We start from the raw sequence: 25,635 nt of genomic DNA, 5'->3' as shown, positions 1-25,635 counted from the left end.
TATGTGCCAAAAGTTGTGCTAAGACACTTTACATGTTTTATTTTAGTTTTCATTACAACAGATATTATCATAGTTTTATAGGTAATAAAACTGAGGTTGTTAGAAGCCACGGTCACACAGCTAGCATATAAGTCATTTAATGCTCAGGCTGTTTCTAACATTATCTCTCTCTTTTTTGTTCCTAGTTTCATTGAGATATAATTTTCATGTAACACTGTATTATTTCAAGGTGTACAACAAAATGATTTGATGTATGTATGTGTATATATATATATAGCAAAACGTTCATCACAGTAAGTTTAGTTAACATCCATCACCACACAGTTACAATTTTTTTTCTTGTGATACGAACTTTTATCATCTACTCTCTTAGCAACTGTCAAATATATGCTACAGCATTGCTAACTGTAGTCACTGTGTTCTTCATTATATCCCCAGAACCTATCTATCTTATAACTGCAAGTACCTTTTGTGCTTTTTTGTTCCTCTTCACCCATTTCCCTCACCCCCACTTTCACTTCCGGCAACCACCAATCTGTTCTCTGAATTCAGTTGTTTTGGACTCCGCTTACAAGTGAAATAACACAGCATTTGTTTTTCTCTGATTTATTTCACTTAGCATAAATCTTATCCTCAAGGTCCATCCATGGTGCTGCAAATTATAGGATTTCCTCTTTTCTTTTATGCCTGAATAATATTCCTGGGTGTGTGTGTGTGTGTGTTTACATGTACACCACATCTTATTTAACCAAGGATGGACACTTAGATTATTTTCATATCTTGGTTATTGTGAGTAATGCTGCAGTGAAGATGGGGGTTCAGATACCCTCTTTGAGATACTGATTTCATTTCCTTCTGATTAATACCCAGAAATGAAATTGCTGGATCATACGGTAGTTCTGATTTAAAATTTTTTAATTTTTAATTTTTTGAGGAACCTCCATACTGTTTTCCATAGTGGCTGTACCAATTTACAATCTCACCAGCAGTGCACGAGATTCCCTTTTCTCCATAGCTTTGCCAATATTAGTTATCTCTTATCTTTTTGATGATAGCCCTTCTTTCGATTTGCATTTCTCTGATGATTACTGATGTTCAGCAACTCTCATCCTTTTTCTAATACTCTCTAATAGTTTCCAGTTGCTTCTTAGTTTAATCTCTTTCCAGGGGCAGCTGGGACGAATGTATTAAATTGAAGTTGAATATTGAATAGAGTGAGGAAGAGAATCTTCCCCCCTCCCCCCCGCCCTTCCCCATTGCCTCTGTGGTCATGCCTGCCATCGAGAGGAGGCAGCATGGACTCCTTGCTAGAGATTTCACCTGAGTGTCCCACCCAGTCTTCCATAGCTCACTAGGGGCTTGGTGATTTCATTAGACCACTTGGGATCCCCAGTTCTGCCCAGCCCTGCCAATGGGCAGCTGTGTGACCTTGGGCAAGTCACAGTTCCCTTATTTGTCAGGAGAGGGATTTGTGATTTCAGATCTGTGTGTATTTGTGACTTATTTCATCATTTTTCTGAAGCCTTAGCCTCCTCCAGGAAAAAAACTATTCCAAATGGATTAAAGCTAGTTTACAAATACGCATATGAAGCAGTGATAGAGAAAAGGGGAAGCGAAGCAAAAGGAAAAAGAAATGGGAGTTGGGGATAAGGCTACAACATTTGTCATAGGCCACAAAATGCCTTGTTTTTCTAAGGGTGGGCCACAGATTTGGCTCTAAGCTTTCTGGCAGCCAACAAAAAAGAGAAAAACATGATGAATTACCCAATTCTGTTTCCACACAGAAGAAAAATCGGTCCCACAGAATCACCAAAATTCTTAATAATAAGACCAAAGGACATCTTTTGGCTCCTCATTAAAGAGGACGTATTGTTCTCTGTGACACTGTGCTCATCAGTGCTCAGCCATGAATAGCGGAGCTCTACATCTCCAGCATCTGTCATTCTGGGACTGTGACATCGCATCCAGTGACCTATCGGGAAAAGTCCTTCACTGGGGACAGTGTGATAGAGTCTAGGCATGTGGCTCTGCTCTCTGCTGGTCAGGCTAACTCCAGGGGTAGATTTTTATTCCTGCGTCTTTGTTTGTTTGTTTTTCTTGTATAGGTGCTACATCCATGAAGTAAAAAATTAAAATTAAAAAAAAAATTCAGATACTGCCAAAGAGCACAAAATATACAGCTGATGTCTCTCCCTGTTCCCATTGTATACCCTGGTTTTATTCCCTGGAAAGGATCATCTTTGCCTATTTAGGTTTTAGATTTTTCAGAGAGGTCACTTGTGCATCTCCAACTATGTATGTTTCATTCAAGTCTAATAAGAGGAGGAATTTAGCTGACTATACTACTCACCACATCCCCTTTGTTTCCCGTTATCCAGTCTTATAATTATTATCTGTTGTCCTGTGATCACTTGTATAGCTGTAATCTACATAAGCTTCTGTTTCTTGACTCATTAATATAAGATAGTTTCTCCAAGGGGCGCCTGGGTGGCTCAGTCGGTTAAGCGGCCGACTTCGGCTCAGGTCATGATCTCGCGGTCTGTGAGTTCGAGCCCCGCGTCGGGCTCTGTGCTGACAGCTTGGAGCCTGGAGCCTGTTTCAGATTCTGTGTCTCCCTCTCTCTCTGACCCTCCCCCATTCATGCTCTGTCTCTCTCTGTCTCAAAAATAAATAAACGTTAAAAAAAAAATTTTTAAAGATAGTTTCTCCTGGTTCCTAGCTACTTAGGGTAAATGTTTTGGTATCTGTTTTTCCTTCTTCCTTTCAGCCTCCATCTACCATCATATCATCACTTTTACAATGTTCAGGGCATAATATTTAAAATCTGTTCAATAATAATAGCAATTAAATTGTCCATGCTTAATCTACAGGTAAATTGTAAAAGTAAATTTATAAAGAGTGTTTACAATAAGAACTAAGAGTTGTGATGGTGTCAAAGAAAAGGAAATGTGATCTTCTTGACCATAATGGTGCCGTTTGATGGGAAATATTCAAAATATTACAGCCAAGAGGAATATCTTCATTTATTCATTGACTCACCAAATATTTATTGAGTCCATATTATGGGTCAGGCATTGTTCTGGGTACTTTGGATATATTCATGAAAAATATCGTTCCCTCACAGAGCTTAGAGTCTTTTGGGGGAAGATAGACAATAAAGAACTAATTTAATAAAAAATTGAGTTATTTATGGAAGTAATATGCACTCTGAAAAAAATGAAAGCTGAAAAGGTATATGAAGAGGGACATGGTTTGGAGGCAGTTGTAACTTTAAGTCAGTGTGGCCTCATTGAGAAGGGAATATGGGAGCTAAGACTTGAGAGAAGAGGGTTCCAAGCAAAGGGGACCGCGAGCGTGAAGGCTCCAAATAGAAGCCTGCCGGGAGTGCAGTGAGGTGGGGGAGAGGGGCAGTAGCAGAGGTGCAGACAAGTTAGGGGGGCCAGATCGGGTAGAGCTTTGTAGGTCAGAATAAAGACTTTGAGTTTACTCTGACTGAGATGGAAATTCTTGAAGGGTTTTGAGCAGATGAGGAACATAATCTGTTCTGTTCATAATCGGTTTTAGAAGGAACTCTCTGATTACTGATCAAAGGGGTGAAGTTGGCAGCAGGGAGATTCTTTAGCACCCTGTAGCCATGCTCACAGAAGGATGGTGGCCATGACGGGTGGCTAGCAGTTGGTGGGATTCTTCATCTATTTTGGAGGTAGAACCAACCGGATGTCATGACAGATTGGATTTGGGTGTGAGGAAGAGGGGACTCAAGAATGATTCTGAGATGTTTGGCCTGAGCCAGTGGAGTGGTCTCTATGAAAAGTCACTGAACATCAGGCACGTTGTAATTTGCCTTGTCTGTATACAGCTTACTTTTCTTGAGTTTCTGATTGCCTTTTTTTCCCTTTTTGACCAAGAAGCACATAGCTTTACCTGTAGCTAAGATCACCCAGATTCTTTAGCTGTTTACTAACATAAATTTACTATCTTCTCGAGGACACTCTTGATTGAGGCCTCTTTCTGTTCCATTTTGAGTGATTGCTTTTTACGCCTGTGGCACCCCTGCTATGCTGGGATGTCTTTTGCATTCTTTTGATTTCAAATGCATTCTTTCTGCACCACTTTTACCATCTCCTAGATTCTGTGTATCCCTTCTTTGCAAATTCCCTTAGAGTTTTACAGTGGTCCTTAGCCCCTTTTCACCTTGGCGTCCTTGGGAATTATGATACTTTCCTGTCACTGGCAGTACTCTTAGGAGATATTGGAGCATGGTGGGTTTTATATGGATTCTTAATCCCTTGTCCATGTTTCTCGAATCTAAAAAAAACCACTGAAAACAGGTCTGTTCTTTCTAAGTGTGGATACAAAACTCATTTGGAAACAAAACATGACCTGAACCTACTTAAGACTATTTTTAGTCTTTATTGATCCCACTTACAGGAATTTTCATAAGTTTTGCTGCAGAAATAATAATTTCTTCAAGTGTACAGTTTGCTCTAGATTTCACTTGGGCTCTACATAATATGTAGTATATGCCTCTTATGTCCACTAAAGTGCAAACATTTAAAAAGTTCTGAATTCTGAAACACCTGTGGCCCCAAAGGGTTTGGATAAGGGGCTGAGGATGTACAGTGTTATGTTCTCTGGTAAACACTTGATGTGTAGCTTTTTAAGTCCAGAGCCATGAACTGTAATTGTAGGTGAAACCGGGGCTGGGGGGTTGCATGACTGAAGACTCAGCAGACTCCTAGCAATGCATCAGACAGTGGGGTCTCTCTTACCTGTAAGGGAAATGCCATAGCCACAGGGCACCGAATTATTCAAACATCTTTTCTGTTTGGTTTTGGAATGTGTTCTGTGTTTGAGGTTCCTCTCCACAGAGTTTCTTGGTTAGGTGCAATTTAGACTAAAAGTGGCTTATGTTTGCAGTGTTTCAGTATGTCCCAGCTGAAACTGTGTGGTGGGTGGCCAGGTAGCACTGTCTGAGGAGGGCATGATTATCTTTCAGGCTGTTTTCTGTACATGCCCAATTGGGGCCTTTTTCTTCTTGTTGATCCCTTTTTCTTGAGGGTTTCATGAGCTTCTACCCTCTGTCTACATCCTCCTTCTACCCTCCTAGCCTGTCGTAAAGCCCCATGACTGCAGATTCCTATGTTCAGAGGTCCATAAATGAGATTTCAGGCTTATAACTGAGTTCATTTCAACAACACACGAGTAGGAGGCGCCTGTGTGCAGAGCACTTGTACTTGCCTATGACTACCTAAACATCGCAACAAGTTTGAGTAAGTAGGACAGGCATTATTCCTCGTGTATGATGGGAGTAATGGACAAGAGGGACCAAATGACTTGCCAGAAGTCTCAGAGCAGGTGATGGAGCTGGAGTTGAAACCCTGGTTAATTCACTCTCTTTCAAACTGTTGGCAGTGGAGGAGGAAACTGTGTACTGAACACTCTTAAAAACTGCAGGAATCAAACCAATCACCTGTAGTGGCAAGTGGGCATTGTTAAAATCTTAGACTAAGAAACCTCACGAGGGACCTCTGCGTGGTCACTTACCCAGATTTTCAGAAAGTCAGAGGGTCTACCCTGACCTCCAGGGAAAAAGAGAGAGGGGCTGGTGGGTTTCAAGAAGTCCTCCTGATTTTTGTGCCCTACCCCAGCCTGCCTGTATGTCCCACACATCCCTCCCTTGGCCCAGCAGTGGTTCTGCCTCCAGCTGCTTCCATATGCTGTTGAGTGAGACCTCAGTCTTGGCAGTGATTTCTGGGAGGAGGGTTAAGAGGCTTGTAAACCCTGAGATGACCCACAGCATCCTTCCCTCAGGGCCTTTATGAACTGGGAAAGGAGGCAGTCTCTGAGCAGTGGTCAGACACAACTTGGTCTGAAGGTAGAAGTTTGAGCTAGATGGTACTGGGGGTCTCAGCCTCTTGTTTTCAAGCTACTGACTGGTTGTTACGGACCAGTAACCCTATGCAGACTCAGATCTGTAGCCACTAGGGGGAGCTTTCCTCCCGCTGAACCAGAATGTGACTGAGAGGAAAGGCCCCATGGATATCAACAGTTAAGACTTGCCCTAAACAAGGATGCCAAGTGAGGATCATCTGTATTTGCTAAGCTTGGAGTTTAGGGAGCTGTGTCAATTAAGCACCAGTCTCTTCCCCTCACAAGTTTCAAGCAAATGAAGAAAGGCATGAGAGTCTGTCGGAGATTAAAATAAAAGATAAAGTGTATTATAGAGAGAGCCTTAGATATGCTGCCAAATGGGTTCATTAATACTTGCCTACCAAACTATCCCATTTGAGCCCCAGAAACAACTGGACAGCCATAGGCTTCCCCACTGGGACAGCCACGTACCTCATGACAGAAAAAACACTTGTATCCTGAAGTCAGGCTGCTCAGAAAGGAGGGACTGCAGTAGTGGCTGAGAGGCATGTGACATTTTCCTTCCATGTCTCAGACCTTTTGGATGAGTCACACACGTGCCCACTCTGTTAGGGGTGAAAATGTTCTCCCAGAGGCTTCCCTCCTGGGAGGTAGATGTTCCCTCCTTTTGTAAATGTGTGCAGTAGAGTATCAGTCTTCTCCTCTCCATATTTTTGTCTCTTAAACCTATCAGACTTGACATTGATATTATGATTGACCTATCAGACTTGACATTGATATTATGATCCATAATATCATTGATATTATGATCCATATTTCCTCTTAGTAGTTCTAACATTGGTGCCACCTTCTAAAGCTTCTTCCTGGGAATGAACAAAGTTTTGTAGTGTGTTCTCCAGGGACCATTCCCTGGGGAGCCATTTAGCTTTTCTCCCTGGATTTCACTTAGTTCCTACCAAGACCAAGAGGATAAAACCTACTAAGGGCAGCATAGGTAAGACAATAATTGCTCTGACCCAGGCCTTTGTTAGATGTCAGTCTTAAGGGTGTCTGTCTCTTGGGAAGGATTATGGAACTGCAGAGAGATAAAAGCATACAAGATTTCTTTGAACAAGGAACACTGTGTGAGTAGACCCACTTGCTGAATTTGAAGCATCTAGTAAGAACTAGGGACCTTGTTCACTAGGGCTTTCATCTATCAGAAAATAGTTCTCACTTGCAGACAAGGCCACAGTAGCTGCTGTAAGGGGCTAAGATTTTTTTAAAGGGTTTTAGAATAAGACTATTAACCTAACCTATCCACGTAAGCTGAGCCAGAAGCCCCCATTTCTCCATATGACCCCACAAGGTCATGCCTGGTGACTGTTTTCTCAAGGCAGACCCACTTGGTAACCTCTGCTCTCCCCTCTTGAACCAAATCCAATTGAAGTGTAAGAAACAGGAAGCAGACAGTTGGAGATCAAATACCAGCCAAGTAGAGAAGGAGGCTTACATCTGTGGTGGGGTGGACTTGTACACAGACCCTGCTGTCGTGCCTGCCTTAAAACTGTCCCACCCAGGCCTGGGCAGGAGCTGTGGAAACTCTCAGCAGGCGGAGGATGCTTGCCTCCTGACTGGGCTACAAGAGTGCTCTCAGGCCTCGGGAAGCCCCATTCTTCCCCTTATTCCTGGACATTTCACAGGACTGAAGCAAGGTGTTGGAGAGCGTTCAGAATGCTCTTGATGAGAAGCAGAAGCGTTCTCCTCTCTGGAAAAAAAGAACAAGGACATGGTTCCCCCAAATCTAGGATTAATTTGAAAGTAGTTAAAAAAAAAAAAATTTAAAGGCTATTTTTTATTTTAAAAATACTTTTATACCAGAGTGGAGAACTCTAAATTTTTTGTTTTAGCGTCAGGCCCCATGTTTTGTCTTACTATTGCAGGCACCCAGCACAGGGTCTGGTAATTATTTGTTTCCTGAATGATATTTAGAACAATTTTTTTTTTTTTTTTTTTTTTTTGCGAGAGAGAGAGAGAGAGAGAGAGAGAGAGACAGAACACGCATGCGCACAGGGGAGAAGGAGAGAGAGAACAATTTTTTTAATGTGTAACCTAGTGGTTCCCAGAGTTTTGGAAAAAGTAGGTCAGTAAAATGAAATGTAAAAGAACTTGGGGCACTGATGACTTTGTATTTTACAACGTAAGTATGTTAAAAAATAATAATTATTACCTCAAACATCACCATAATGTCGTAAGTAAACGATATGTTTTAATATAAAGAAGGTGGGAAGAACAAAACCGTAGAATAAAGAAAGAAAGCCGTGTTGTGGCCTTAGCCGCGTGCACACAGACACATCTGAATTGTGCCTATTTTTCTCATTTTGCAGTCAGTCGGGAGAAGCTTGGTCATGATCTGGCGTTGAGAAGCCCCAGATTCTTCTGGAATACTGCCCAGACTTGAGAGATGTCTTAAGAGCCACTTAGTGTGTTCTCACTCTTTGCTGTTGTTTTTTCCAAACAGAGCACTGTCAGAAAAAATCGTCTCAGTCCTGCCAAGGATGAAGTGTCCACACCAGCTGGAGCCCCACCAGATCCAGGGCATGGATTTTATTCACATATTTCCTGTTGTTCAGGTGAGAGCCTCTGTGTGGTTTCTTGTCCTCTGAACACCAGAATTCCTATAACGGGTCTGGCTCTTGGGCCACCTGGCCTAGATCCTGGATTTAACGGGTGTGGCGTGGAGTTGGTGGAGCAAGACGTGATGGGACTTCCTGACGTCATCCTCAGAAGTTCGCCAGTGTTCTTCCCTAGGTTCACACTGTCACCTGTTGTGACCTTTGAATGTTCCCATTAATTGCTTTTCATTGCCCTTTTGGTAAAGGTAGAACTCCAGAGCCCTCCATGTTCTGGTCCTGTCCCACTTATCCAGCCTGACTTTATTCCTTGCTTTTCTTTATTCTTTCTGTTCTAGCTCCTCTGACTTTCAGATTTCCTCATCCATCTTATGCTTCCTCCTGTCACAAGGCCTTTCCCTCAAGCTGGAAAGCTCTTACCTTTCTCTCCCTACCTGCTTAATTCATATTCATCTTTCTGATCTCAGTTCCACCCAGCCTCCTCAAGAAAGCTTCCCATGAGCCCCTAATCTAGAACAGGTTCCTTTGCTGTATCCATTCATACTGGCCATATTCCTTTCCTTTGTAGGAATCCTTCCTTACTATTGTTTGTAACCATGTATATCTGTCTGGTTATTTCTGTCCCTCCTGTCAGACTAAGCTTCTTGGGGGCAGGTGCCATGGCTGTCCTGCTCACTGTTGTGTTTTCAGCACCTGGTGGAATGTCTGGGACTGTGTAGGCAATTAGTCTTTATTTGGTGACTGGATGTCTAATGGGAGGCTAATTTCCACCGTGGCTATTTCCCAAGCTCCTGTGAGTAAGTGGCATATGCTGTACAGCCCCCTATATTCTTGCAGTCTTGTGTCTCACCCTCCCCTTCAGGCACTTCGAGAAGAGGAGGAGCAAAGGAAAGGGCCTGCTGTGTGAACAGCGCTTTGCAAATGATCCTGATAGGGTTGTTGGAAGCATCTATTATAATCCCAGTCTTATGTCTGAGGAAAGTGAGACTCAGAGCGAGTAACTGATTTACCTAAGGGCAGAGAACTGGTGAGCTGTCAAGCAGGATTCCAGTCTAAACTTCTTGTCACTAAACTTTGTGCTTTCCCACTCTGCCGTTCATGCGGTCCTTGATTCAGAAGTCTTCTAAGCCTGTGTTAAGATTATAACAGTATGGGGGCGCCTGGGTGGCTCAGTCAGCTAAGCATCTGATATCAGCTCAGGTCAGTGATCTCACAGTTGGTGGGTTCGAGCCCTGCATCGGGCTCTGTGCTGACAGCTCAGAACCTGGAGCCTGCAGCCTGCTTTGGATTCCATCTCCCTCTCTCTCTGCCCCTTCCCTGCTTGTGTTCTGTCTCTCTCATAAGTAAATGAACATTAAAAAACTAAAAAAAAGATTATAATAGTACAGGGGTTGAGAGCATGGTCTCCAGTGACTTCCTGGGTTCAAATCTTGCCTCTGCCACTTAGCTGTGTGACCCTGGGCAAATGACTTAACTTCTCATCTATTAAATAGAAGCAATAATAGTACTTACCTGATAGGATGAGAATTAAGTACTTTAGTATGTATAAAGCACTTAGCTGAAGGACCAGCCCATCTTAGTAAGTGCTTTGTAAGTATCATATAGTTGTTTCTATTTTTGTTACTGTTATTGGGGACTTCCCCCAAACTAGACTTTCAATCAAATACCATGAAATTTGTGAACTGGAAGTTAAAACTTTAACTCAGAATTTGATCTGTAGGTTCATTAGACTTTCTGATGCAGGAGGATGATACCTGATTCCTTTTGTGAAAACAGGAGCTAGCGACCCTGTGTTGGGTATTACTGAAACTTCCACTACCACCATAATGTGAAGTTGTTGCCTTTCCCCCCAAAGCCTAAATCTCTAGTGATTAGACCTTACTCAGCCCTATGCTAGAACTCTGAGAGCAACAAATCTGATCCAGAGAGGAAAAGGCAATGAAAGGGAAGTGATCTTCTTTCGCTCTCTTAGGCATTTTGAGCATCTGAATGTTCCCTGTTGTACGTGGAATGCTGGAAGGCTTCCTCTCTGGATGTGAGAACCTAGGTTAGTGGTTACCAGATTTCTTAATTAAAGCACACATGGAGGTTGGCCTATGGTTGCCACCTGTAATTTGTCGAGCAAGAACATCTTTCAAAGTAACAACTGTCAAAGCAAACAGACTCTTAAATACAGAGAACAAACCGGTGGTTGCCAAAGGGGAAGTGGGTGGGGGATGGGCAGAATAAGTGAAGGGGATAAAGAGGTAAAGACTTCCAGTTATAAAATAGTCACGGACGTGAAAAGTACAGCAGTGGGAATACAGTCGATACCATTGTAATAACGTTGCGTGGTGACAGATGGTGACTGTACTTACTGTGGTGAGCACTGAGCAGTGTACAGAATTGCTGAATCACTATGTTGTACACCTGAAACTAATAGAATGTTGTATATCATTTATACTTTAATGAAAAAGCCATTTTTTTAAGTGACAACTATCTTGCTTTATCGTTTCCTAAAAGAAACGCGTTTTAACCCCCCAGTCTTGGAATAAAGGACAGTCCTTTGAATGGACAGTCCCTTAAATACATGAAAGTATTATGAAAAAGTAACCACAGCTTGTAGTTTGTACCTGTTTTGCTGGAGACCGGTGAAAGAGCAGTCGTCAAGTTAGTTGTCTTGTGTGATTCTTGAGGCTCACCTCCAGGTTTGCACTGTTTAGCACAGCTGTAGTAACGTGCTGAACGCCAGCCTAGAGAAGAAGGGATCTGACTTCAGGCCCCAGTACTTCTAGGTCACATCTTCTTCTCCCAGGCCAGACATATGAATCCTGTGAGGGTAGGTATTTTTCTCAAATGCTAGGGACTTGGGGCAGAGCTTGGCTGTCCAAGAGGTTCCCTCCACAGCCCTTCACTCTAGGAAGTCCACTACAGCGATCGATTCTCTGAATCCTAAGACTCTCTTACCTTCCTTATCTGATCACACTTGCCAGGATCCAGCCAAATTAACAGCTCAGTGTAGATCTAATTTATGGAGGAGCATCTGAGAAAGAGACAACTTTGAAAGTCCAGAAACTGGATCTTCCCATCCAAAGGGAAGTAGAAACTGAGTTGAGCAAGGAGTCAGCCTCCATAGTTGTCCTGGGCCATGGTGCTGGATGGGGGTGCGGGAGAGAAGCTCTGAAGGCTGTGTGAGCTTCTGCCCCTGCTTCTGGGTTTTAGTCAGTGCCTGAGGCTGTTGTTTGGAGGTGGGGTGGAGTGGAGTGATGGAAATAAATGGAAGATACTAACAACAAAAGAATATCCCCCAGAGTTATTTGCAGGCACTCCTATCTTGGGCAAGTACTTCCTAAATACGTCCTTTCCTCGAGCTGGCTGCCCTCTGTGAGCAAGCATTCTGCCTATCCCTGCAGGAGCACCAGCCCATATGCCATGCGTCTGCTGTCCTAAGTAGCTAAACCTTGCCAAGTGTGCTGTGCTCCAGAAGAAATACTACTACTGTCCACAGGCTGCTTTGGGGATGTAGTAGCTCTTTCTGGAAAGAGAACGGTGACTGACAGATGGCATCCTCCCTCCATAATGTTCTTCAGTCATATAGGGACTGAATGAAGAGCCAGGGAAGAGAAGCAAAGGCTGTTTTTGTATTTTACATTCTGTCCGGTCTTCCCGTGTGGAAGAGCCTGTGAGTTGTGACAGCTTTGTGCTTGCTACCTATGGAACAAGAACAGACAAATTCTGTAGTGGCTCTGAACTTCAGGTTCAGTACAACATGGCCAGTGCCAGTTGCCATATAATGTGTGGATTAAGAGAGCAAATGCCGTGACTGCCTCACTCACCTGAAGTCTAGGGCCGGGTATTTGGCAAACCTGTACTCAAATGCGAGTATTTGAGGGATTTTTCCATCGATGAAAGAGGAGGTTGTACTAGATGTTCTCTGAGGCTCTCTTCCCTTTCCCTGGTCTGTAGTACAGGCAGCACAGGGAAAGTTATGTTAAGATCTGCCACTGGAACCGGGGGGTTGTGGGGAACAACTATATTTTTGCTGTGCTTTAGTCGCAAAGTATTCTGGTCCTTGTGATTTTCTTTGCTCCCCTGGTAGCTCTGTGAGGTGAAAGAAACTGATACTCTCACCTCGACTTTGCACAGAGCGAAACTGAGGATCTGAAGTGAGGCTTTAGAGCTCCTGCACAGCCACTCTGCTCCAGATGCCCTTGGCTCTTAGCCTCTCAGACGCCCGGCCGGCTGCTTTTCACATGGGACAGCATGTGTACGTGGGTAGTTTCTCGTCACCTAGTCAGTTCAGATGTGGTGATTCGGATTGATGGGTCGTACCGTCTCTGAGTTGGCCTCGACCGCGATGGTGTTTCACCCCTGTCCTCACATGTCCTACCTCTCTTTCCCAGTGGCTGGTGAAGCGAGCTATAGAAACAAAGGAAGAAATGGGTGACTACATCCGCTCCTACTCCATTTCCCAGTTCCAAAAAACCTACAGTCTCCCCGAGGTCAGTATTCTCCTTCTCTTGTCCAACTGAGAACAGTGCACCTGCTCAGAGGCTCCCTGGGAAGGAGCAGGGGAAGCTCAGGCTCCCCATCCCTCCATGTGGCATCTCTGCCTCTACCCAGTCAGCTTTGAAAGGGGGCCTCCTGCTTCACAAGAACTGCCTCTTTAAGCAGGCACTGGGTGTAAAGCCCTGCGGTTTTGTCTCTTTCTCTCAACTTTGATACTTGATTCAGAATGTTTGTTAAATTATAAGAATGAGTATTTTTTTTTATAGCTATATAAAGCTTTTTGAGAGATCACCTAGGTGATTGCCAAGGGTGTTCCTATCATAATAGTTTAATAGCAGCCACCAGCACCACCACAGTAGTAATAACTGGTAACTATTGAATGTCTACTGCATGAATTCCCAGCCCCTTGCATGCCTACCCCTCTTTTGTCTTCACAGCCGCTCCCTGGTGTAGGCGGTGGTGGCCCCGTTTACACATGGTGAAGCTGAGGCTTAGAGGCAGCTTGCCCAGGGTTTCAGAGCTCATAAGGATTTGAGTGAGAGTGGTTCTCTTCACCAGCACACTCTGTGGGCCCCCTCACTGTCACCGGCTGTGGGGCTCTGTTTCACAGCCACCTGCAGAGGCCCTAGCTTCTTCCCACGCAGAATATATTCCAGTCTGTTAGACGATAGAGGCGTCTGCAGGCAAAGCTGTGACGAGAAGTCAGTTTGTAAGACAGGGTTCTGAAAAGTCCAGTTGAGTTCCAGTCTTCACACAGGATTTGTTTAATCGCTGTGTTTTGTCTTACAGGATGACGACTTTGTAAAAAGAAAAGAAAAGGCCATCAAGACAGTTGTTGACCTTTCAGTAAGTTCCCCTGCCCGTATTCTTCTGTGAGGGAAGGACAGGTTCATGGCCTCCCAATAGCCCTGTGATTCAAATCCCAAAACCCTTGCCAAGGTCTTCCTGGGATTGCCTAGGATTGGACCTCAGGTGTGCGTGTGAAGGAAGCCCTGCCTGCCCCCGTGCCCATATCTGGATGCCAGCATTCATGGGCAGAAAATGCCACAACCACGTCCTGTGTCCTCCTTACTTCCAGTTTTACGGGAGAAACTTTCCAGATCCAAAGCCCTTCCTTACTTGTGCCAGTGGCAGGTGTAAACTTTGAATAGCTCCAAAGAGTAGATGATGAGCTGGAGGTGGCAAATTGAGATTAGCACCCTGTGATGGCTTTGGAGAGAGCTACTCCTGAGCTTTGTGTGGGACACACGGGGATGGCCTTGGTCAACACACACATTGTATCTTAACCGTGGGATCTGCACTCGCATGCCCACTCTGCGCTTCCATGCCTGGAGAACCGTGGGATCTCTGCTTGCAAGGGCTGAGAAGAGCTTTTCAGAATATTCTGGGCCAGAGCCCAGTAGAAGCTCATCAGTGCCACCACCCCACCCCAGCCCCAGCCTTCCTACCTGAGCTGCTGGGAATGAAGCCACAATGCCTGGGGGTTTGTTTGCTTTCTTCCAAAAATAACATGTAGCGTTTTTTTACTTATTTTTTCTACTTTAAGAGTAAATGTGTGGTCTTCCAAGGTGATCACTCTAAAAAGAGTAACAATCATTTGATGACATGAAATGCTCCTTTAAAACAAGAAAGCCTTGGGACACCTGGGTGGTCCAGTTGGTTAAGTGTCCGGCTCTTGGTTTCAGCTCAGGTCATGATCTCACAGCTTCGTGAGTTCAAGCCCCAGATCAGACTCTGCACTGATGGCATGGAGCCTGCTTGGATTCTCTCTCTCTCTCTCTCTCTCTCTCTCTCTCTCTCTCTCTCTCTCTGCCTCTCCCCCACTTGCGCTCTGTCTCTCCCAAAAATAAACTTTAAAAAAAAAAAAAAAGAAAGAAAGTCTTTGTCACTTTATAGTTGTAATTTGTATCTTTTTCACAATTCTATTTTGGAAATGGAAAGAGTAGAATACCATCAAGATAGTTATACACTAAAGCCAGGTACTATTTCCGGTTTCAGTGGCAGTATTAAATAATAAGAGGATATGATATGATATCAGAGTGAATTTTTTCCTGGTTATGAAATAGTCATTCAGTTTATTTTTTTATTTTTTATTTTTTTTATTTTTTTAAAGGTTGATAGAGGGGCGCCTGGGTGGCTCAGTCAGTTGGGCGTCTGACTTTGGCTTGGGTCATGACCTCATGGTCTGTGGGTTCGAGCCCCACATTGGGCTCTGTGCTGACAGCTCAGAGCCTGGAGCCTGCTTCGGATTCTGTGTCTCCCTCTCTCTCTGCCCCTCCCCTGCTCAAACTCTGTCTCTGTCTGTCTCAAAAATAAATAAACATTAAAAAAAATTAAATAAATTAAATAAAGGTTGCTAGATACAGAGGAAGAGAACCTTAATCTCACAACTCAGAAGCAGCTTCTTTTGGAGCTTAGACATATATTTCTTGCATGTTTTTAATGTGCATTTTTATACTGAATTGGAGTCCTATTTTAAATACAATTTTGTGGGCTTTTTTTTTTTTTTTTTAGCTTACCAATATAGAGTTTTATAGGCAATTAAAGATTCCCCTAACTGCATTTGTCATGAAAACTAATAATCAATTTGTTGGATATGCTGTTGTTTTTTCTTGTTTTATATTATGCTTCATTTCTGGAGAGGTACAAGAACCAAGTGATGGTATTACCTCCCATACAGGGAATGGGGAGCCAGGAGCAGGAGAGGAGGGGAAATGCTCTTCTCCTTGGAAAGCCTATACTATCTGGATTTAATACCAAGTCTGTGCGTTACTTATTCAAAAACGGTAAATAAAAGTAAAATTTCCAAAATGCTTAATTGAATATCTTCTTATGTAAATCTCACTCTGAGCCCTGGGTAGAGAGTGAGAAACAGTACAGTTTTCATTCGGCATTATCACCATGAAGGAAAGGCCAGCATAGCTGTCTGTCGTCCTATCCACGAAGTTGGGCCTGTCATCATCATGCCCACTAGACATTTCAGGCCTCTGGGGACACATTCTTCCCCTCCTCTCATTTGTAGTGGAATTTTTAAAGAAAATCGTCTTCTGCTTGGTAATAGGACTGCATAGAATTGAAGGAGGTAATGATAATGACAAATACATGGTACCCAGACATTGTTATAAGCATTTATATATAACCTACGCAGTCCTGACAACAGTCCTCTGAGGTAGTAGTATTTTTTCTTGTTTTTAACAGGCGAGGAAGCTCAGGCACAGATAGGTTACAAGTTGCACAAGGTCACATTGGTGATGATGGAGCCAGGATGCAAACCTAGTCTTGTAACTGTGGGCCTCTCGATACAGTGCTGTTGGCAGCTAATTACAAAATAATATCGAGATAAAGGAAAATGGGAAAAATTTGCAAGTCTCTTTGATAATACTCAGTTTATTTCCTTTTTTATGTGTGAATTTGCTCCTCAGTTGACTGTCCATACATTTGTAGCAGGAATGATAAAGAATTTTGATGGATGGCCAGAGCTGAACTTTGGGTTTTGTTGGTTTGCTTCTTCACCTATCTTTTGAAAATACCTCTCACTTCTGGCAGCTGTCTTCGTAGGTTTCTTAGCTGAGCTCCATTGCCATTAACTTCCATCCCTTCCACCCACCACTTCTGCAAGTGCTTCTTCACTTCCTTGCCTTGAAATGAGAGTTCCAGAAGCTTACAAGGGACTCCAGGGCTGCAGTGTCTGTCCCTGGCTTATCCTTGTGAGTCACATAAGAAATGAAGCCGCTTGCTGTTTTTCATTCACTGTCACTCTCTCTAAGGGAAATGTCTCCCTTTGCGAAGGGAATGAAGTCTTTCCTAGACTACCAGGGGTGTGGCTCTTTGCAGGTCTTGGGTTCTGACGCGTGTTTCCTTCCCTGCCCACCTTTTTGCCGGCACTGCCCTTCACATGCCTCCTCAGTTTTTCTTACCTACTCCTTATTGACGAATCTGGAATCCCAAATTTGAATTGTGAATAGTAAATTAAGGATTCAAATAAGGTCAAACAATGGGTGCCTAATTTCTGGACCCCGCCTTTTATAAAATATGTCCCTAGCCACCCTGTACTGATTGAGGGCCTTCTGTGTATTTGGCACCTAACTAGGTATCTTACAAGCATTGTGTCATTAACTCCTTACCAACAGTCAGGGAGTTACATATTATTATTTCTATATTCTTAAAATTATTTTTAATGTTGGGGCGCCTGGGTGGCTCAGTCAGTTAAGCATCCGACTTCAGCTCAGGTCATGATCTCACAGTTCGTGGGTTTGAGCCCTGCGTTGGGCTCTGTGCTGACAGCTCAGAGCCTAGAGCCTGTTTCAGATTCTGTGTCGCCCTCTCTCTCTGCCCCTCCCCCACTCGCGCTCTGTCTCTCTCTGTCTCAAAAATAAATAAACATTAAAAAAATTATTTTTAATGTTTAATTTTGAGAGAGAGAGAGAGCATGAGCGGGGGAGGAGCAGGAAAGAGGGAGAGAATCTGAAGCAGGCTCTGCGCTGTCAGTGCTAAGCCCGATGTGGGGCTCGAACTCACGAACCATGAGATCATGACCTGAGCCGAAGTCAGTTGCTCAACCAAGCCCCCAGACACCCCTATCATTGATTTGATTTTTAAAATCAGAAATTCAAAGCCAAAAGAGTTAACAAATTCCCTACATATTTGCAAAATAGGAAGAGGCAGCCACATTTTGATTTTACATCTGACTCCTCAAACACGACAGGCATGGTGCTTCTCCCGCTTCCTCTCTTCACCTGGACTCTGACTTCCCACATATTTCTGGCACCGATTTTACAGCAATGTTCCTGACTTACTTCAGGGCTCTGGGATATTATTCATCTAGGTCCCAAAGACTCAAATGTATCCAGATTGGCTGGGTGCTTTCCCATCACCTCTTCAGTCCCCTATGGGGGCATTTACTATGACTTTTCCACTAGAAGAGCCTTTGTCCATCTAGAGAATGTCTGCCAAGTGGAGACTATCATGTTGTTTTCTTTCGTCATCTACTAACATAATACCATATTCCCTCAACCAGCAGGCTTTGACATATTCGTACTTAGCTATAACCTCTTTTTAATAAATAACTATTAAAGGGCCTGGGTGGCTCAGTCGGTTGATCTTCTGACTTCTGCTCAGGTCATGATTTCGCAGTTCCTGGGTTCAAGCCCCACATCAGGTTCTGTGCTGACAGCTCAGAGCCTGGGGCCTGTTTCAGATTCTGTGTCTCCCTCTCTCTCGGCCCCTCCCTACTCACACTCTGTCTCTCTCTGTCTCAAAAATAAATAAACATTAAAAAAATAAAAAAATAACTATTAAAATATATTTTAATATTTTTCAAAATGTTTAGCTTATTTTTATCCTTAGCCATCCTTATAGGATGCATTTGTCCTTGGTTATGTAGCCCAAATCTTTTGCATTTGTCCTTGGTTATGTAGCCCAGCCATTTTTTTGTGCATGATTTTTTTGTTTTAAAATAGCTTATTTATATTTTGTGCTGGTACCTTCATAATAATAATAGAAAATTAAGAAATGGGAAAAAATACAAAGACTAAGTCACCATGATATCACCATCCAGGGATAATTACTGACCTATATTCCAAGTAGGAAATATAAAATATGTATATCAATGGAGAGAATTAGAGTTCTCTAAAAATGGTGTTATATTTTACGTTCTGTTTTGGTTTTTGCTCAAGAATGTATAATTTTGCTTAAGAATATGTTTGCATGCCAGTAAATATACCTCCACATCATTTTTACTGGCTGTAGATTATTCATTGTGTGGTACTGATTTAACCAGCTTAGTTTGTATCTTTTTTTTTCTTTTGGCCATTATATAGGACATTCTTATAGCTAATTTTTTTCTTTTATCTTTATTAACCTAGGATACATTTCACGAAGTGGAATTGGGTCAAAGTTTATGCCTAAGGCTATTGTACCTCTTGGCAGATTGTCAGGCTGAAAGACTGCTGTGAACTTGAATTTCTGAGCTCATCACTTTGTGGTTCTCTCTCTTTGTCGTGGCCTCATTGTTCTTCTTCCTGGGGATTGTTCCCAGTTCTTTGGCTTTCCTCTTTGAGATGTGTTCCTTTTTGGCTTCTCCATTCCTCCTTTAACTAGCTGCTTTCTAGAAGGCCTGCTGATGGTAATATTTTCAAAGCACATAAGAAAACAAAACTATTGCCACCCAGGACAGGTTACCCCTTACCACCTTCTCTTTGTCGTGTCATAACATAATCGCTCATTTGTCTCACTTCTTGTGCTCATGTGCGGCTTGCTTCCTCCTTTTCTGTGCTGTCAGCCTTCGTATTCCTGAAGTACCTGCTCTGTGCAGTGGGGTCTGTCCCTCTCTCTTAACCCTGAGTAAAGAGTACCGTGAATTTTTACCTGAAGTTCCAAGAAATGTTTACTATTCACTGAACATTTTTTGGTAATGTTTAGAATTTTGTTTGAGAATAGAGGGAACAGGGGTGGGTGGGGGGAGAAGACTCCAAGAGTTTCCAGTCTAGTTGAAAGAAAATGCTTTGCAGAACTTATCGGATCACCTAAGAGACCATGTCATTTGAAGTAACTACTCTCACGTGTTGTGTTCTACCACAGGAGATGCTGTGAGGAAGGCCTTTCCATTCAGCACGTACAATATAAATGTGGCAACATACGTAAAACAGTATTAGTACATTTTATTAATATATATTCATACATAGGTTACAAATGTATATTTTAGCCCTTACCGTGTGTCAGATACTATTAAATAATTAAACCTCCCAATAACTCTACTTATACCTTTTTTACAGATGAAAAATTACATAGGTTAAAGTAACTTGCCCCAAGTCAGACAGGTGGTAAGTTATGGGGTTAGGGCTAAAACCTTGCTTGTGCATGTATTCACTCACTGTGTGCCAGACCACACCGTAGGAGAAGAGGTAAAAGCAGTGATGTTCCACCAGGAAAGGGTTTAAGGGAATTTGGGGTCTCATCGAGGAAAAAGATATGACCGTAAGGGGGCAGTAGCACAAATAAGCTTTATTTGAGTGATGCTTTGACAGGTTTGCTTGTAGGAGAGGGCAGTCCCTCACAGCGAGCCACTGTCCAGAGTTTTAGGCTCCAAGGCTGCATCTAGAAGGGGAAGGGAGCAAGGGAACTCCCGGGGGATCCTGGAGATTGTCCGTGTGCCTTGGCGATGTCACTCAGCACCGGCACAGGGAATATCTGCATCAGAGATCTCTGAAGGGCAGCAGTGATTTGGGGTCTTTACAGTTCCAGGGCCTATCCAATCTGTGGTTAGCAAATGCAGTTTTATGGAGTATGCAACATAGGCTGTCAGTGGCTAAAAATCTGCTCGTCTGGGCCGTGTTTAAAAGAACGGGATGCGTGAAAATTTCAGTTTGGCACTGGCACACTCCTGATCCAGTCGGTCTCGGCCTGCTGTGAGGAACACGAACCTAAGAACCAACATGCAAAAGCCGCGTTTGGCTCCTTTATTTAGTGCAGTGACCTTAGTCTTACCCAGCAAATTATATTGTTTGATTCAAGGAGCCCTGAGGTGGGATGTGTGCTGGTCCTCAAGGAGCAGAGCAGAGCTCAAGTGAAAGAGAAGAGAAAAGGAACAGAGTCTGGAGAAGACTCCACCTCCCCAGCTAACTTTCCTCCCTACAGACATGTTTCTCTCCAGAAATGGTCGCCATCCATTTGTCTCCCATTTCCTTCACCCAGTACCCAGGGGTTTTGTTCTGTCTGTTATTTTATTAACAGAATGAAAAAAAAAATATTTGTCCCAGTTACAATAACTTTTTCTTACAGGATCTTTTAGGACATTGCCCTTGATGGTGGAGACCTCTGTGGATCCCCGTTAGGCGGAACCAGAGTTAGTCTGTGGGGCTCCTGGGCTGAGGTGTATCTGTGAGAGTTGGTCTGGGCTGGTGAGCCCTGAGATGATGTGTTCAGGTCAATAGACCCAAGACAGGAGGATGTCACTTCCTACTGGCCTGGGTGTGGCCCCCCTGGAACTGTTGACCATAGACGTTGGTGGGGGTGTCTTGCTGCCTGCTCGGTATTCCATAAAGGAGGTACCTGCCGTAACTGAGGGGGCAGTGATCAGGCCTTTGCTCCAAACACTGCCCCGGCGTTGTGCTCTTCCACTTCCCTTCCCGGCCTTTTGGAGATGACTCGGGAGTTACTTCACCCAGTGACTTACAGCCAAACCTGTAAGGTAGAAATACGTGACTCTCACAGGACAAGAGTTCTCTGCTTTACAAAAGAGTCACTTTAATATTTTAACCCGGCTCATGTGTCCTTTAGCACAGAGAACAAGGAACTGTCCAAGAGCTATTAGTTCAGTCCTCATTTTGCAGATATGGAAACAGGCCCATTGAAGGAAATCCCCAAGGTCACAGAGCCAGTGAGTGGCAAGAGACCACGCTAGACATCAGTGTTCCTGACTCCCTGTTGCTTTAAAGGGTGACTTAGCAATAGCTCTCTATAGTTGCCCTGAAATTTAGGTCATTGTCACTTAAGCAAACCACGTAATGACCCGTGTGGCAGCCTCAGGTGTATGATGGTGTCATGAGAGGACTCATTTGAGATGGCTGGAGGGTGGCAGGAATGCCCACCAGAAGCAAGTCAGTGCACTGGAAAATTCCTGGGACCAGCAGCCAGGGGACCTAGTACTGTCTCAGAGATCCTGGACAAATTATCTAACCTCTGCTTCTTCAGTAGGAAAGTGAGGGTAATGGCATCTGCCTTGCCTCCACCTCTTAGTGTAGTTATGAGATGCAAAAGGTGAGCAGTATATGACATGGTGCTTTTAAGTAGGAGGAATAATTATGCAAAGGCCAACATTGTCACTGTTTGGCAGAATAAAAGGTCCTCGTAGCTGTTGGTTTCGGCATGCTATTGTTTTGGAGTCAGCCCTTTTTTTGGAAGAATCCAATTTCCTGTCTTGGGTCATTGACTCTATCAGTGGTAACTAAGGAAGATAGCAGTTAAGCTCAATTATGTAGTACTGCTATAATAGTAGAGCTCAGTGAGAATTAAATCATGGGCAGTAACTGACGTCATGTGGGTTCATTATATTTTGCATTTCCCCATAAATCTGTTTTACGTTATTCATAGCTTCCTATTCATGTCGACAGCAGGAGCAAACTAGGGATTATTTCTGGCAGCAAGTTATAAGAAAACCACTCCAGCATCATCCCAGACCCTATTCTGTTCCTTTTTTACAAAACTGTTAAGATTATATAGTATGTCTTACAAAAGAATGTTTCTCTGTGTGTTTGAAACTTCTCATAATAAAAAGTACAATACTAAAGTTAACCAGAAATATCAAGGGAGGAACGACTCTAATTGGAATAAAAATGCCACTCTATGGAGCAGCCTGCTAGTAATGCTTGTCCTAGTGATGTCCAGGTCGAGGATAGTGATGATGAGGTCTGGTGGTGGAGGAGAAAAAATCCAGGGACAAACGACTAGAATACCTTCCTTGGCATAAATATTCACCTGCTTGTGTTCAGAGGCCTGAGCATATTTTAAGATATGATTTGGCTGCCAGCTTGGCAGTCAAGGAGGACATTCATCTGGGCAAAACGCTAAATCAGGTGGGGGTAAAGACCTGCATTAATTGAGCATCTACTACATACCACGTACTTTGTTTAGGAGGCATATATGTACATATGTGTAGTTTCAGGATGTGTCCTACACAAAATAGATCTATGTTTGCTTCCACATTTGTACAAGTCAGTGAAAGTTGATAGAGCATTTTATTTTTTTTAGACACTTTTTGAGGATAAACCTCAACACGTTTATAAAGAAGATATGTATTGCTGAAGGGTTTATATCTACTCCTCTGCTATTTTAGAGTCTAAGAATTGAAATCTCCTTGACCACTTGAGGAATTTGTTTAAAGGATTCTGGGTTAACATACACACCTGTGATTGTTGAACTGGTTTGTGGCTCGGGTGGTGAAAAGGTCTGGATACGCAGTGACTAGAAAATTTGCGGTTTTGTTTTGTTTTGTTTTGTTTCTGGAAAATTTTGTTAAGGAATAAAATAGATCTGAATAGAGAGATAAACCTTGCTTCTCAAGGCAAGATTCAATATTATAAATATATCAGTTCTTTCCAAAATAATCTGTAGATTTGTTGTGATTCTGATCAAAACTCAACTGCTTTTTATTACAAACTTGACAAGTTGTTACTAGAATTCATTTGGAAGAGAAAAAGTATAAGAACAGCCGGGAAATTTGCAAAAGAACAGTGGAGACAGGATAAAGGTTCCTAAAGCAGGAGGAATAGAAGAGGGTAACACCAGTACATGGTGTATATATGCATGCCATTCAGATCAGGGGAAGGCTAGACTATTAAACTGAAGATGTTGGCATTCTTAATTTTCCATTCAGGAAAAAGACTTCTGAGTAGTTTAAAAGGCTAAATATAACCCATACAAGTAACATACAAGAACTTTTTTTTTTTTTTTTTTTTACAATCCCTGGTATAAGAAGTAAGATATAAAATGATTACGTTTGACCACATAAAGTATTAAAATGCCATAGGACAAAAGAAACCCACCAAGTGAAAACAAAGTTGAGGGGCAATATATTGAGTGGAAATACTTGCTACCTATGTGCACATCAAAGGAGCAGACTCCTTGAGGGTGGCCTCCCTGAGCACCCCCGGCTCTCCTGCAGGAGAGGGGTACAGTCGCCATCATGGGGAAAGACTAGCCTCCCTGACCGGCCGGGATGCACCCAGCAGCTGGTTCAGGAGGAGGGCCCTCTCACACTCAGTAAGTCCTCTGTCTCACCCACTCCTTAGGATGTTTACAAGCCCCGTCGGAAATACAGACGCCAACAGGGAGCAGGAGAGCTGCTGGATGAAGAATCTCGAGTCCATGCTACGCTTTTGGAATATGGCAGGTAATAAAGGGGACCCAATCTGAAGTGTCCATTTTATAAAACCATTGAAAAGAAAAGCTGAGTTGGATTGCTTCATTGAGATTAATTTGGTTGGCTTTTACCTGATTGAGTTTACCGGTTTGGGTCCGAGATTTCCATCACCGGGGACTTCTTTCCCACGCTTCTGTGGGTAGCTTCCTGACGATGGTGGAGGCCTTTTCTTTGCAGTGCCCCTCCGGAAACTTGCGTGTAACTGTGTGCCCTGTCTCTGCCCTCCTCAGAGTTGGGGGGCTGGCGGTATTTGCAGAGGCTGGGGGTGGGCCACCCGTCATACCCCTGCCATTTGTTACAATCTTTAGGTAAGCTAAAGAATCGAACGGTTACAGTAGTTTTACTCGAAGGGTTAGAATAATAGTTTTGGTTTCCTGTGAGGAATTGTCCTGAGCAGAAAGATGAAGAATTTAGAAGTATTTTGTCACTTCTTAATTATCTAATGTTTTACAAAACCAGTTGTCTTGTGTCCTCATTTTTTTACTTCAAAACTCACAAAGAAGCGCTCTCCTCGGTGAGTTTCTTGGTTGACCTTGGGTATTAACCTTCATTTATGTCCTGCGTTTTCTACTTAGGGTAGCTGACTCCTTGACGTGAGTATGTCGCCTTGTGCTTCCTTTCTTTGCCCTGGGAGTGGTTGCCGTGTGCTGCTCTGCCTGCTAGCCCAGCCGGCTCTGCCTCGAGCACCTCTCTGAGCGAACATCGGTCTCATGGCCGCCCCCTCTGGAGGGGCAGTGCTCCAGTACTAGTGCTGGAGAGAATGGGAAGGAAAGTAGGCTTCGTTGGTTTATAGACACTCCACCTTCCAAGTGGAGAAACACTTCAGAAAAACTTGCCACGCTTCTTTCCCTCTTTGTTGTTGAGGGGATGGTGTGGTGTCCGGTCCCACTTCCTGAGGACGGAAGCCGGTCCCTTCCATTCCAAGGAAGGTGTTGTTCTGGCCCTAAGCCGGGTGTGCCGGCCGCTCCATGGCTCACCAGTTGCTGCTGTGAATGGAATTCCTCTTCTGAGTCAGGCACCACCAGACCATCCACATAGTTTGTAGGGCCCAGTATAAAATGAAAATGCAAGGCCCCTTGTTAAATAATCATTATTGATAAGGCTTAATTATTAAGAATTTCAAGACAGCAGCAACAACCAGGTGTGGGGCCCTCTCTGAGTTTTGGGCCCTGAGCAACTGGCAGGTCGCAGGCCCTGGGCACTGTGATGGGGTTTTGCAGCCACGCCCCAGTGTATGTGGGCATGTGAGTCTGGGGGAGCCAGAGCTGGAGAGACCACCTCCCTGGGTATCACACGTTCCAGAGCCAAAGAATACTCTGGAGAATGCTGTGGTTTTCGTGGTTTCTGTTGTTGATACCTCCATGTTTTCCATTGTCATGGATGCTCCAAACGTTCCTGGGCGTGTAAAGGAGTCAGGGATTCAGTAAACTGTCCACCTCACCGCGACCAGGCTGATGACATTTCACCATTTTGTTTTGAAAATCCCGGTTTTAAACTGGCTCTTTCGAATGTGTTGTAGAGGGTAGTCATTCTTATCATCTGATGGCTGGGCAACTTCAGGACATCCCTGCCCAGAGTCTGGTGGGGCTTTCTTTAGGGAAGGGAGCAATCCACAGGTTTTCTTTGTGACTCTCCTCAAACTTGGAGTAAGAAAGTGCAGAGTGTGTCCCTATCAATCTTAATTCCTGTCGGTGGGGTCAGACTGACTTCTGCGTTCTAAGCTTAGGGTAGGTATTTGATGAA

General features: G+C 43.6%; 1 protein-coding gene across 2 annotated transcripts in view; it reads left to right on the top strand.

The window, feature by feature from the left end:
• The window catches only part of CCDC93 (CCC complex scaffolding subunit CCDC93), a 92,357-nt gene that overhangs the window by 6,410 nt on the left and 60,312 nt on the right, over positions 1-25,635 (top strand). Inside the window, exons 4-8 of one of the 2 annotated variants that reach the window (XM_060625758.2) lie at positions 8,375-8,486; positions 12,869-12,967; positions 13,764-13,820; positions 23,762-23,862; positions 24,468-24,485. In XM_060625758.2, coding sequence (XP_060481741.1) covers positions 8,375-8,486; positions 12,869-12,967; positions 13,764-13,820; positions 23,762-23,862; positions 24,468-24,485 — 387 coding nt within the window. The remainder of the gene's footprint in view (positions 1-8,374; positions 8,487-12,868; positions 12,968-13,763; positions 13,821-23,761; positions 23,863-24,467; positions 24,486-25,635) is intronic. The other variant, XM_060625760.3, reaches the window with a different exon arrangement.

The sequence above is a fragment of the Panthera onca genome, chromosome C1, assembly GCF_046562875.1.
Source record: "Panthera onca isolate mPanOnc1 chromosome C1, mPanOnc1 haplotype 2, whole genome shotgun sequence".
NCBI classification, from domain to species: Eukaryota; Metazoa; Chordata; class Mammalia; order Carnivora; family Felidae; genus Panthera; species Panthera onca.
This window is presented reverse-complemented; position numbering and strand designations above follow the sequence as displayed.